Here is a 10,943-nt window from a genome sequence, read left to right on the forward strand (position 1 = left end):
TGCGGGCGGGATCCCCGGTCTTGGAGATGAGGTCTTTCCAGTATTCAGAGAGCTGCGCAACGCATGAGTCAGTGAGCCATGAATTACCGGAGGCATGTCAGTACGTCTGATCCCGACTCTGTCTCACCTTGTTGGCCTTCAAAATGAAAATGTCCGTAAGCTCTCTGATCTGACCTGGACCGAAGGCTGGATTCTATGAAGCGTAATCAATGTCTACACAGCTATGTGGCACGTAGGCTTGCGCACGGACCATGACGCGACGCTATAGGGAACAGCGCGATCATGAATTATCTTGTACGACTTGACTCGCGATTGAGAGGACTATCTTACCTGTTGGTGGTGCTGGTCGCCTGAATGTGGCGTCAGTAGCGCAGTGGTGCCCGGAAGCAGAGACCATCACCTTCGACAAACAGCAAACCTGTGGACCATCCGGTGAGGTACTCAGGTATAACATGTCAGATGAGCTGAAGTACCTTTCCCGAGTAACTGAGACAACGCAAAGCGAACAGGCGCCGGCTTGCAGTAGTCAACTGAATGACTGAGGATATGATTGACGGCCCTCGTGTCGATGGTATACAGGATGTTGGCCTGCCAATATATCAGCTTATGATGTGTGCGATATTGATAACAGAAGCTCACATTCAACAAGCCCTTGTAAGTGATCGTGTTTCCGTACTGCTCTACCCAGCGCTCATGGAGTGAGCGCGCTTCAGCGGCCGATATATCCTTGAGATTGCCATACAACCAGCTAGAAGATGGCGGCGCAGGTAAGTAGCGCAGGCTAGACCTGTAGGGAGCGGCGATGATGTGGGCCAGCTTCCATAAGGCATACACCACAAGGACAGAGCAAACCGATAACAGGTATACAGGGGAAAACAGCCCCGGGCCCGGGTGATAGGGAATGTGGATGTCGATCATGGCTCAACGGTGTGGGATCTGGGAATGGACGCGGGCTTTATGAGGATCGCAACTGCGCGCAGGCACTGTGCACTTTCGACAGCGCTAGCGAAGCAGAACACAGCCGGGCCTGAACGCGTCCCATTTCCGAATCAAATTGCGGTCCTATGATGAATGTGCGATGCCTGCCTCGGGACTGCGGGGATGGAGTATTCTGCCTCTGGACTTTCCGAGGCGATGTCTCCAATCGCCGCGTTGGTTGGACGGAGTAGATGTTGACGATGCAGATCAAATGCGAAGATTGGGTGAGGCAGGCCACTTACACGGTATACAGAGCGTGGTACTTGCATATAGACAGCTTCTATTGCATGATACTCGTGATCATGATCACCTTGTGGCCTAGGCTGAGTATACTTACTAGGGCGCGACATGAAACTCTCAACGTCTCGCTCCCAGTATCCCGTTGACTCCGAACATTCAGCTGCTCCTTCATATGTGCAAGCAACAAGATCAGGCGCCTCTGCGGTGTCAGAGTTGATCCATACCGTGACACTGACATGACCGGAACAGAGTGGATGGGTACGGTTGACGCCCATTCCCAGCGGCACGGAGGATACAATCCGGACAGGTCGGATAGGACGGGAATTGTACCGCCGTCCCGAGGTACGGCAGCTTCCCGAACGGGCCGCATGAGCAAAACATTCAGAGTCAAAAATCTCCCGTGGGAGAAGGCTAGGCTCGAATGGTGGAGTAATAGTAGCATTTCCTATGATGGACCAGAGCCTTGCGATGGGTTGTTGCCGCCGGCCGGTGAACAGATTCGACGCCCGCCCGTCATGGTCTAGGTGATAGAAATGCAGTCATCAGACCGTCGTACTTTATCAGCGACGTTACCGCGTGCTGTCACAGGGATCCTGGTTGGCGTTGGAAGTTGGGCGTTGATTCTATGTGTGAAAGCTGTAGTCTCGTGTTGGCTGCGGTCGTCTTTGCTTTGAATTCCAGACTGAGTTCTCGTATTTCGTCGCACAAACAAACGCTTGGCACACGACACGTCTTCCGTAACGGAGTGAGGGGCTCCTCCCACCACGGTCGTCGCAGTAGACTGTAGCATTCGTTAAGTAGTGTCATCTGGAGGCTTCGAGAGAAAATCCGTACCTCGTCGTCGTATGTCGGCCCCTCACAGCCAGAAGTAGTGTAAGATGCCCTTTGCCCAATTTGCAATTTGCCACTCTACAAGCTTGTAACGACGCTGAAACCCATGTCCTCGGACATACTTTGAGTGGCAGAAGGAGAGGCCAGGGAAGCAATTCGGACGAGAAGTGGCGGGGACGGGATTGTTGAGACGGTCACAGTCTACGTGGGCAATACGCATAAGCTCAAGCGAGGGCAGCACCAATGCCCACCAGTGGGCATGTTTTAAATCGGATATCATGGAAGAGGTGGGGCGGACGCTATGCATTGACAAGCTTCCTTATTAACAATCGTTCTGAGCAAACCACGTACTCACTCAGTCTATGAACCGATAGCATCTCACATCCCGAGTCCCGTGCGGCCACTTAGTCCCCTCTAGGCAGACCCTGAATGCGACCTTGTTGAGTGGGGGGAGGGTGGCCGTATAAGGGCGTCCACTGGAGACTCGTGGGGAGGGGCAACGCCCGCAAGGGCGAATCTGTTTGTTCGTGTTTGGGATTAGTGGCATTGGTCGCGAGAGTGGTAGAAGCACTGTATCACAAACATGAGCTCCCTCAGATGCTTTGGTGTCCGCGGATGCAACGGGATTGAGAGCCATGAGGCCATAGAAGGTTTTGTTAGGTTACATGGACGAGAATTCCGATTTAATGAGTGTGGCTCATGTGTGTTTCCTCAATCATGGAGTGAAAGACAAATATCCACACAATGAAACCACTAATGAAACACTCATACGTACTCTCGCAATATATTTGTCACCAATGACCAGGCATGAATGCCTTTGCTTCAGGTTAGATACACGGTATACTGATAGGCACGAAGACGCGCGAGATGTCTCCGCCACAAACGCGTCGTACGGTCACGTGAGCAACAACAACGCGGTTACCCGTTCATCTCCATGCGCGTAACAATGTCCGTTCTCTCTCAAACATATCTCCTTTCGATAGGTGAGTTGAGGTATAAATGTACCATGGTCCCTGAATTTAATCGGGAGTTTCCTAGATTTATTCTGCGCTTAATTCGTGCCCTGAAGTTCAGCTACAGCATAATACACCAATAATCATCCTCGGAGACGCATACATCATTAGCACGAGTATGGTGGCCAAAGGAACATATAAATCATGTACTAGACCGAGGCGGAAGGGACGCTCTTCAGCACAGAAGGCAGCTGCAGCCAAGGGAGCTCTGGCTAGTAGAGCTCAGTATCATGGAGACTCAGACTCAGACTCGGCACTGGCGAGAGAGAACATACCTGTAATGGGTTCACAGTCATCTGGGATGGCTATTTTTTCGGAGTGGAGTGTCAGTGATATAGGTTACTTCCTTGCCAAGTGACAAACAAAACTCACTGTCATGTAGAAAGCTGAGATGGAGGACTTGCCGGCGCATGATGGGACTCAGCACTGGCATAAGCTTGCCGAATCGAGGAGACAACTGCACAACAGTCAGCGACGAGAAGCACGTATGAAGAAACGAATGAATGTACTCAAGGACAAGCTTCGAGTCAAGACAAATCTTCATGCATCTGTTGAGAAGCACAACACCGAGTTAGAGGGCAAGATCGTGCATCTTCAGCAGGAGGGGCACGAACTTCGCACGACCCTGGTCGGAACACGCAGCGCAATGGTCGATAAGCTACGTGGTTGTCAAAATACTATTCGAAAGCTTCGCAAACGCAGCGAGCGTGCACCCCGTGTTCTCGCGAACGCGATTGAGAGGGCGAAGTCACGGCCAGCGATCTTTCGTTTGAAGCGGAAGGGTGTTTACACGCCAGCCGCGCGGTCGCTTGCGCGCATGTTGGTGCGAGGTGGATGTTCACAGAAGAAGGTCGGAGACGCCATGCAAGGCGTTGCGGGAGCGTTAGATGTTCGACGACACCTGTCACGAACATATTCGCCGCGAAGCACGTACCTTCGACAGCAGTGGCCACGAGGCCGAGCGCCGCAGACGTCAAGTCGAGCACGATCTGGCAACTGCTCAGCAGAGATCAGCAGAGGCCGCGGAGAAGAAGCGCAAGGAAAATGAACGGGAGGCCAAGCTGCGTGCAGTCAAGTTCGTAGTTGACGAGGAGGGCCTGGCGAAATTACGCAGACCTGACATTGATCAGCAGCTTCAAGTCTATCGGCTCGACGATAAGGAGACCCCCGCACCTTCGTCTTTGCACAAGAAAAAGGTCAAAAAGCCCGAGGCATTACTAGAGCTGAGGAAGGCGATTGCGCGTGCAGAGGCCCGCCGTACACTGGCTCTTTCGAATACTGCTACATCTGAGTCAGACAGCATTACAGCGAGTTTGACACAACGAGCAGGGGAATCCCACATAGACTATGATAATGACTCGGACCTAGATTGTTAGACTATAACATACATTTTAGTATAACGTACTCGTAATTTACTCTGGATAGATGTCTTGCCTGTAGAGCTTGAACGCGATCAGTGCGATGTATACGCCACACCAGCGCCACACGATCGAGGTCTGACCAAGTTTGCAGTGGCGCGTCGCTGACTAAGCGGCCACGGGCGTCGCAGGGCTTGCCCCTCCCCATGGAGAGAACCACCCTACGAGATCACGCGTCTTGGACGCTGCTGCTTCGCCATTGTAATGCTATACATGGGTCAGCGAATATGTTGTTGCTTCGCCTGACGGACACGTAAAAACACGTTCGAAGGTTGGAGCCAAGGACGGCAAGTGATGACGAACGGGTCGACGATAACGGCGAGGAACGATGCTGGTGGATTTCTTGAAGGCGAGCATATCTGCTGCCAACAGACGATGTGGGTAGGGAACATTGCGTTGTCGAGTCGGGTGGGCGACTCGACGTTGTATTATAAGTAGTCTCCCGTTGTGGATCTGCAAGACGGGCCGGCAGACTCAGTGTCACTGAACGCGTGACGTAACGCGTTCTGTTCCCGACTTGTTACCAGCCGCGATCCTTCGACCTTGCCTTGACCAATTAAACCTAGTAAGTGGGCTTCAGACTTCGTAAACATGTTGTGACATTTGTTGATTTTTGACTCCTGGTAGCTATGGAGCGTGTCAATTACCCGGCGCAGCATGACGACGCGTCCCCTCAAAACCCCTCTGCCGTGCCAGCCAGGAGAACTTATGTCCGCGCGACGATCTTGAACGATCATCTGCATGAAACTTCTAGGCAGCTCCCTCACGGCGAACGTCAGAGACTGATCGACGGTCTCACATACGCCTCTGCTATACCTGTACCTGCCCCTGACATCGGTGCCAGTGAGAGCAGCGACCTGCAAGCGGAGGCACTGGAGGGTGGGCGTCACCGTTGGACGCAGTATCTCCCACTGACACATGCACAGCGCTCCCAGGAGGGCTGTCTGATATAGATGTAAGAAGGTTCGGCGCGCCATCGCTCCACGTAAGCGTTTCACTGAACTGAGTGTTTGAGACGACTGACGCTTGTTAGTTAGCACCCCAGTGCCAGAAGCAACTCGCTCACCAACTGAAAAACTCGTTACTTTCAATCACAGCCTATTATGAGGACGCAGAGACCGGTAGGCTACCCCTCATGAAATATCTCCAACTGACGGCACTGACCACTGCCATAGGTGCCGAGAGCATTGAAGCTGCATCGTCACTTGCGGATCGCATTTGGTCTCAGCGTGACAGTATCGAGCGCGAGCGCAAGCTCTCCGAAACGTGCCGGGACAGAATATCAATGCTAGTCGATGAGATTAACCAAGTACGTTGGCCTCCGAGTCGTCGCTCCGAACGCACTTCGTCTGACACGCGCGCGCTTGCAGATTCATCCAAGGCTCGAGGATGATCTCGTCGGCGCGCTTTCAACCCTCCCATCGATCTCAAACGCTGCGCGCACAGCAGAAGCTGACCTCCTGAGCACCACAATAGAGGCATCTCTCATGAAGCTCTCGCTCATGCGCACTCGTATGCACATCGCCTTGTACGGCCACTCGTCTCCGAACCGCCCCGACTCAAACATGAACCGCGCCCTTGCTACGGCAATGGAGAAACTGCGCGCGAAGGCGCGGGCTCAGGAGGAAGAAGAGCGCGAGCTGGATGGGCAAATTTCCGCGTATGATGGAATGCTCAGCCTGGTAGGCGGTAAGGACGGCAATTTCGCGCAGGCTGTCGAGGATATGGCCCGCGTGAAGCGCGAGACCGAAGAGTGTAGGAAGGACCTACGAAGACTGGGTTGGACTGGAGACTAGGACTCCTCGGATGCAATATTGGAGAGGATCGATTGGCATATATCCTTGTCTGTGCGACTGCTACTGTCAGTACGTATACATACTATGTACAGTCGACGTCATGATATCCGAGTCTACACACTGAACCACGATCGCTTTGGTCGATCGATCACGTGACGACGTTGCGGCTCGGCGCTCGTCAGCCACAGTGGCGGATCCCGGTGGCCACAACTTCTTGTAATTGTCTTCCAACCTTCTCTCTCCCTTACTCCATTATACAGCGGCTACTTATCTGCAAAACCTCAAGCGCTATCTCGGTCTTTGATCCCCATTGTGAAAGAGAGTGAGCAGGAAACTCTGTCGCTAGTCGGCGATGGTCATGAGCTGACGTAGTAAAGGCTAGTACCAGTCGACAGAGTCATGCCTGGCAAGTCTACGCTGCCGTTCAGCTATCCAGTAGCGGCCACTAGGACCCGGCCAGCCATATCAAAGCTTCCCATGGAGCTTCTCTTGGAGATTTTTATCACCCTCTCCGAGGTGATTGTCAAAAGGGAACGTATACCTGTCGTAGCGAGCGACATTGTGGCGCACGTTTGTCGGGACTGGAGGACTTTGGCCTTATCGACCTCCCGACTGTGGTGCCGCATCATTGCTACAGAGCGCTGCTCTCCTTTTATGGTGCAAGAGAGACTGAAGCGCTCAAAGACCCGTCCACTCGAGGTCCAGATCCTAGGACCATCGTCATCCGCAGATTTCTCAGAAAACATCCTGCTGGCTGCGAGCGCAATGTCAGCCCATACGAAGCGGGTCAAATGGTTCGCTCTCACGGGCTTTGACCTCGACTCTACGGAACGCATCGCGAAAGAGTTCTCCGGCGGCGCGCCTATCCTCCGTGCGTTGCATATCGAGGCACACGTACAAAACGCGTCACAAGGGAATATGGCTGCCCGTGCACTGACACTCTTTGGTGGCCACATGCCTGACATATGCCGAGCCACCATCGTCAGTGCGCCTGTATCCCTGGACCCCTTCTTTGGATTGAAGAAATTGAGCCTGCAAGATCAGGACTACATCACCGTGACGAGGGTGTTATCCACTCTACGGCGGTGCCCTGGACTTCAGGTGCTTCAACTTGGATTTGCCGAACACTGCTGGGACGAAGACCTGCGGTATCCGACGGAGCCGATCAACTCGCCATGTCTCAAGCAGCTGCTTCTAGACGGCGAACAAGATGAGGTGTTGCACACCCTCGCGCACATTTCTTTCCCGACTACGACCACGGTGGTCCTACGGATGCTTCATGCGTCTTCCACGGCAGACCACGTACCGCATTGCAAATCGTTCCAGGCGATCACATCGACGCTCAAACACGCTATCCTCGAATTCGCAGAGGTCCCGGGATACGCAAGCTTCAAGTTTTCGATCAGGTCTCCAGACCGTCGCGTCGTGGCCGAGTTCGAATGGCTCATGGCAGACGAGGAAGATGGCATCCACGGGCAGCCTTCCATGCGATTTGAGGTGTTGCGCTTGTCCGCGCTCGAGCATCTCACCGTCACCGGGCTTCCGCGATCCAAGCTGACACATTCCGCGGATTGGGGACGAATCTTCGCCATGATGCCAGCGCTCACGGCGGTCGACTTCGAGGTCAAGCGCCACCCCTCCGACCCGGCTGAGCTCTTCTCTCCGGTGATTCTCGCACTCAAGCCTGGTTTGATACGATGAGTCTGACAGCGTCGCTCCGGTGGTCCGTCGCCCGCGACTAGAGACGATGTACATGCCAGCGTGTTGGCAGGTGTCATCATATGTACCGCTTGTCTCCATACTCCCGGATGCTCAGGTGGCTTCGCCGTCGCCGACCCATTTCATGTCTCAACCACGGCGCCGATACATTACGCATTATGTCCGGCCTGTCTCAAAAATACGGCACCGTGGCGACGACTATAGCGACTGGAATGTGGTTGACTCGTTTTCTCGGAAAGGTGTCGTGTGCTACTTACTGATTCAACTGTCAACTTACTACTGGATGGACGACGACTTAGATAATCGTAGCATAAACCATGCCGCGATGAAGTGCTCAAGCGGCTGTTGTTTGTACTTCTGATACCAACCCAGAGTTAGACTCTTGTACTATCTCCGGTGTATTCAATGTCACGGTCTGTTGTTGGGATTCGCGACCTCAATGTGACTGTCTGTCAACTGCCAGTGGCTATTTGCTGGTGTATATACACAGGAGTGTATGTGCCTTGCTCTGGCAATGCGTCACAGAATGGTTTGGCACTGTATCCTGTTGGTTGTATTATCAATTGATTACACGACTCAGTAAGACCTCGACTCATCATGCCTGCTGAACGTTGTACAGACAGCGAGATCGAGAGCTCGTGGCCGCCCTGCCTTTCTGAGTACGCTGCAGCTAGGTACCTAGATTTGGCAGACAGACGGTTTGCGCAATTGGCCGTGTGTATTAATATGAGATCTATGGCACCAGAATGGATGAAAAGAATAAAGTCTACAGACGACTCAGAGCCACGTTGTGGCGGGGCGGAATGGAGCGTGCTGATTGGGCAGAAGAGGAGAATTGCCAAAAAGGGACAGTAACTTGCTGACATAAGGCACGGTGTGGCAGGATGACTGGCCGGGTCCTCAGCTCTGCAAAGACGACCATGGCCGCCAATCCTGCCTCATCACCGCCGCTATCGCCCGCCACCTCCTCCGGGTTCATCCCTCTTGCTCCTCATCCCTCTCATCCGCCCGAGCCTTTTCTGCGCGCAGTTCCCAGCAAGCAGCCAGCTTTCCCACCGCCCTCGCCACGCTCCAGCACTGCTCGCAGCTCAGGACAATGGCAAAACAAGAAGTATACGCGAACGGCGAGCGGGACTGTTCTTGCCCACCGGAAGTGAACGCCCCGTCGCTCGATTGTGAAGCCTGCGCTCACGACTGCGGGACCCCTCCGTGCAACGTCGAGCTCGGCTCCGAGTGCACCGAACAGTGCGTCGTCGTAGCATGCAGTGACGCGCATCATGCGACGATACCGTGCGATACGGCCGTGTTTCCTGACCAATGTGAGCCATGTAACATGACCTGCGAGAGCGGCCCCGACTGCACCGCATTGGAAGAATTTGTACGTCTAGAATCGTTGGCTGGCTGCAATATCGTGTCTGACGCGGCTCCGCTAGTTTCAATGTTGTCCAGACTACTACGGCTACATGCCTGACCCAAAAGCGTTCGCATCCGACATGGCGGCCGGTCACTCCGACATAGTCTGGGATCCTTCCATGGCCGCCTTCCTATGTGGATGCTCCGATGCTCAGCAAATGGCAGGCATGCCAGGTGGCTATGCCAACCTCAGTGCTGCAACATCTACTGCATCCACGCCGCAGCTAACCCCGAGTCCCGTCGCTTTCAACTCTCAGGCTGGGCAGCTACTCCAATCGACCACGATGCACTCTCACATCAATGCTCAGATGCCCCAGATGCCCGGCAACGTCCCTCAGTATTACAACACCCCGCAATCTACGCAGTCCCTACAGCCTCAAGCACTGGCGCACAAATGCCAATGGGGCGGGTGCTTCGCGTCGTTCGCATCCCTCGCAGAGCTCGTCGGGCACGTCAACCTCCAGCATCTCCGCCTCGTTTCGGCCACTCCCACATCGATGTCGTCTCTTCCGCCGCTGCAGATGCAGCCTGGACACCAGGCCGTCTCACGGCAACGGGATTTCCGTGATGGGCTCTCGTGCATGTGGGCCGATTGTCACTTATACCGTTCCGCAGTCCATCGGGCCCGTCGACCGGAACCCATTCGACAGCGCTCTGGTGTCCTCGCGAGCCACTGCTGGAGGACCACCTGGGTCTGCCTCTGCGTTCGCCGAAGGGAGAGCAGGCGCCTGGACAGAACCACTACAAGCGCCGTCTCGGCCGCATCGAGTGTCTCACCCCTGATGGGTCCACTGGCTGTACTCCCCGCCGACGCCGCTGCCCGAGCACGACTGCTCTGCTTCTCCTGTACATGTTTGCCGTTGGGAGGGGTGCACGTGCACCTTCCCATCCTGCGACGAGCTCACGTCCCATATAACGGCAGAACACGTCGGTGCTGGCAAGGCGCATATGATGTAGGGGAAGCTGTACCCGCTATGGCGAAAAAGGGTTTCGAGCAAGCAGAATATTGCGGCACTTGCAGGTAAGAGCGCCATTCGCTTTCCCTGGAAACCTACTGACTGGTGTTGACACGCAGAGTCATACGGGCCATCGACGTTCCAGTGCGAGATCGTGGCAGTACTTCTCGGAGGCCGCAACCCTCGCGCAGCACAAGCGGCGGCATACGCAAGAAAGTGAATCTCCCTCCTGCGAACCTCATATGCATACCTAGATACTCACGACCATTTACAGAGCCATACGTCTGCGATTTTCCCGGTTGCGGCAAGTCGTTCGCCATCACGGGTGCGCTCACCATCCACAAGCGCACGCACAACGGCCACAAGCCGTTCAAGTGCACATATTGCGACAGAGCGTTCGCGGAGTCATCGAACCTCTCCAAGCACGTAAGGTCACCCTTGACATTTCTCTTTTGATTGACTAACGGTTCGATGATGCCTCGCGTAGTTGCGGACACATACAGGCGCGCGGCCGTACTCGTGTACAGAGCCCGGGTGCACAAGTCGTTTTGCACGGCCTGATCAACTGGCGAGACACCA

The 10,943-nt window shown here is 54.4% G+C and overlaps 5 protein-coding genes across 5 annotated transcripts; 3 read left to right on the top strand and 2 right to left on the bottom strand.

Moving 5' to 3' along the window:
* Positions 1-97: 97 nt before the first annotated feature.
* B0H18DRAFT_1220702 (uncharacterized protein) lies at positions 98-1,255 on the bottom strand (the record flags this gene model as incomplete). The annotated part of the gene is made up of 6 exons (XM_048036726.1): positions 640-1,255; positions 474-588; positions 401-418; positions 331-350; positions 251-262; positions 98-193 (listed from the first exon to the last, which is right to left on the bottom strand). Exons 1-6 carry the CDS (start codon positions 916-918, stop codon positions 98-100), a joined length of 540 nt encoding a protein of 179 aa, XP_047884213.1. The 5' UTR covers positions 919-1,255.
* On the bottom strand, positions 1,068-1,751 carry B0H18DRAFT_640339 (uncharacterized protein). Its single transcript, XM_048038909.1, has 2 exons — positions 1,316-1,751; positions 1,068-1,255 (listed from the first exon to the last, which is right to left on the bottom strand). Exons 1-2 carry the CDS (start codon positions 1,658-1,660, stop codon positions 1,217-1,219), a joined length of 384 nt encoding a protein of 127 aa, XP_047884214.1. The 5' UTR covers positions 1,661-1,751; the 3' UTR covers positions 1,068-1,216.
* A 3,252-nt stretch (positions 1,752-5,003) lies between these two features.
* Positions 5,004-6,359, top strand: B0H18DRAFT_924449 (uncharacterized protein). Its single transcript, XM_048041610.1, has 6 exons — positions 5,004-5,045; positions 5,108-5,359; positions 5,407-5,465; positions 5,514-5,601; positions 5,656-5,789; positions 5,851-6,359. Exons 2-6 carry the CDS (start codon positions 5,110-5,112, stop codon positions 6,274-6,276), a joined length of 957 nt encoding a protein of 318 aa, XP_047884215.1. The 5' UTR covers positions 5,004-5,045; positions 5,108-5,109; the 3' UTR covers positions 6,277-6,359.
* Positions 6,360-6,532: 173 nt separating this feature from the next.
* Positions 6,533-8,471, top strand: B0H18DRAFT_1220704 (uncharacterized protein). The gene is made up of 2 exons (XM_048036727.1): positions 6,533-6,598; positions 6,654-8,471. The coding sequence occupies exon 2, from the start codon at positions 6,676-6,678 to the stop codon at positions 7,975-7,977; it is 1,302 nt and encodes a 433-aa protein (XP_047884216.1). The 5' UTR covers positions 6,533-6,598; positions 6,654-6,675; the 3' UTR covers positions 7,978-8,471.
* Positions 8,472-9,328: 857 nt separating this feature from the next.
* On the top strand, positions 9,329-10,790 carry B0H18DRAFT_964887 (uncharacterized protein; the record flags this gene model as incomplete). Its single annotated transcript, XM_048043209.1, has 6 exons — positions 9,329-9,373; positions 9,429-9,991; positions 10,024-10,205; positions 10,366-10,429; positions 10,510-10,580; positions 10,639-10,790. Coding segments are annotated over 6 exons (1,077 nt in total), but the record flags the coding sequence as incomplete, so codon positions are not given.
* Positions 10,791-10,943: the final 153 nt, after the last annotated feature.

The sequence above is a fragment of the Fomitopsis serialis genome (genome assembly GCF_022376445.1).
Source record: "Fomitopsis serialis strain Sig1Antser10 chromosome Unknown B0H18scaffold_794, whole genome shotgun sequence".
NCBI classification, from domain to species: domain Eukaryota; kingdom Fungi; phylum Basidiomycota; class Agaricomycetes; order Polyporales; family Fomitopsidaceae; genus Fomitopsis; species Fomitopsis serialis.